The 2,388-nt window shown below is 48.1% G+C and overlaps 1 protein-coding gene across 1 annotated transcript; it reads left to right on the forward strand.

The window, feature by feature from the left end:
- On the forward strand, window positions 1-1,610 carry BECN2 (beclin 2). The gene has a single exon (XM_015072868.2). It carries the CDS (start codon window positions 1-3, stop codon window positions 1,300-1,302), a length of 1,302 nt encoding a protein of 433 aa, XP_014928354.1. The 3' UTR covers window positions 1,303-1,610.
- The last annotated feature ends 778 nt before the right edge of the window (window positions 1,611-2,388 follow it).

A 2,388-nucleotide genomic window follows, 5' to 3' on the forward strand; every position in this document is an offset into this window, starting at 1 on the left:
ATGTTCCCCATCCGCTTCATTTGCCAGTGCTGCAAGCAGCCACTAAAGCTGAATCAGTCCATGGAGGCCTCAGGTCTTGAGACCACCCAAGAACCTACAGCTTCCACACTCTCAGCTCAGTGGGAGCCAGGAGAAACTCTGGAAAGAGGCCCTGCCTCCAAGGCAGAGACAGATACTGAGAAGCTGCAGGATAGTACCTCCTTCTCCACCCTCCCTGGAGATGATGGCAAGATGTCCAGGGACAGTTCTAGCAACTTCATCTTACTTGGAGAGTTTGCCCCTACAAGTATGCTCAGTAACGCCCAGAAGACTGCGGGGGACATTTTTGACATCCTGACTGGTGAAAGAGATGTGGACCACGCCCTGTGTGAGGACTGTACTGACAAACTTTTAGAGGAGCTGGACACCCAACTCATTCTCACAGAAACAGAGAACCAGAACTACAAACATTGGAGGAAGAGAATACATGACGGGGAGCTGGAGACACTGCAGGAGGAGCTGGAGGGCCTGGAGCTGGAGGAAGCAAGGCTGGCTCAAGAGCTGGAGGAGGTGGAGAAGAACCAAAAAAGAGTAGCAGAGGATCTCGAGGCAGCCAGAGCAGAGACTCAAGTGCTGGACCAGCAGGATGAGCAGCACTGGAGGGACTACAGGAACTTACAATGGCAGCAACTGGAACTGCAGGATGAGCTGACCAGCAGGAGGAACCAGCTGGTACATGCCCAGATCCAGTGGGACTGGCTGAAGAAGACCAATGTCTTCAGTGCCACTTTTGAGATCAGGGATGATGGCCCTGCGGGCATCATCAATAGCTTCAGATTGGGCTACCTCCCCACTGTCCCCGTGAGCTGGAATGAGATCAACATGGCCTGGGGACAGACAGCCTTGCTACTTCATGCCCTGTCCAACAAGATTGGGCTGGAGTTTCAGAGGTATCAACTCTTCCCCTGTGGAAACCGGTCCTATCTGAAGTCTTTAACAGATGACACCATTGAGCTGCCATTGTTCTGCAACACGGGGCAGATTACTTGCTTGGATGTCAAATTTGACCTCGCAATGATGGCTTTTTTGGACTGCATGCAGCAGTTCAAGGAAGAGGCTGAGAAAGGCGAGTGGGGTCTCTGCCTGCCCTGCAAGATTCATGTGGAAAATGGCCTGATGGAAGACTCTGGAAGCACTGGTGAGTTCTATTCCATCAGAACCCGCCTGAACACGGAGGAGCAGTGGACAAAGGCACTCAAGCTCATGCTTATAAATTTTAAGTGTAGTCTTGCTTGGCTGTCTTTAAAATATTGTCAAAAATAACTTTCTATGAGGGAGAGGGAGATTTTTTTTGCTTTAAACTATTTGTGACCATATCACAATTGTAAAATTGGAAGAGATGACATGCTTATAACTTTAAAAAGTTAATGGCAACAGGGGCACCTGGGTGGCTCAGTTGGTTGGGTGGCCACCTACAGCTCAGGTCATGATCTTGCGGTCTGTGGGCTCTGGCTGGCCACTCGGAGCCTGGATCCTGCTTCCAATTCTGTGTGTATGTCTTTTCTCTCTGTCCCTCCCCAGCTTGCACTCTGTCTCTCAATAAATTAACATTTAAAAAAAGGGATCAAGACATACAGTGGGAAAGCACTGGGGTGGGGCTGGAGGAAGGTGGGGGGTGGGGAGAAGGAGAAAGCTGGAATCTTCATAAAGTGTCTGGGTCACTAATGTATGTAGCAGGACTTTATGGGGAGGGTGAATATTCGAAGATTAAGTTTTTGCTGTGATATATAGTGTAAACCCCTCCTTCATCCCTGAGAAACTTTCAATAAACTTCTATACATTCTTCAATGATTTAAAGTGAGAAGTGTGTCCTATTGGGCTATGCCATTATGTTGAGACCAACCTGGTGGGGTTGTGTGGCCAAAGAGGATGGTAACATCTTGGCTGATAAGTCAATCCAATCATCAGTTATGAGTCATCAGATGAATTCTTACAGAGACCTAAAGATTTAAAAGGAGTCAGAGAACTTTTTTAAAAATGCAAGTTGCAGGGCACCTGGGTGGCTCAGTTGGTTAAGCATCCGTCTCTTGGTTTCCGCTCAGGTCATGATCTCAAGGTTTGTGAGTTCGAGCCCTGAATCAGGATCTGTGCTAACAGCTCAGAGCCTGCCTTGGATTCTCTGTCTCTTTCTCTCTGTCCCTCCCTGTGTGTGTGTCTCTCTCAAACATTTAAAAAAGATGCATCATTCAACTGTTGTTCCATTGCTCTCAAGACAAAATTCAACCCCGGGTCTCCCTGTGTGTCTCCAAGCTCACCTCACACTTCTTCCAGCACCCTCTTATTCCAATACATGCTAAGTCCAAACTTCCTCTGCCTTTTGCCTAAGCTGTTGCTTATCTGCAAGATCTT

Source organism: Acinonyx jubatus, chromosome E4, assembly GCF_027475565.1.
Source record: "Acinonyx jubatus isolate Ajub_Pintada_27869175 chromosome E4, VMU_Ajub_asm_v1.0, whole genome shotgun sequence".
Lineage (NCBI taxonomy): Eukaryota > Metazoa > Chordata > Mammalia > Carnivora > Felidae > Acinonyx > Acinonyx jubatus.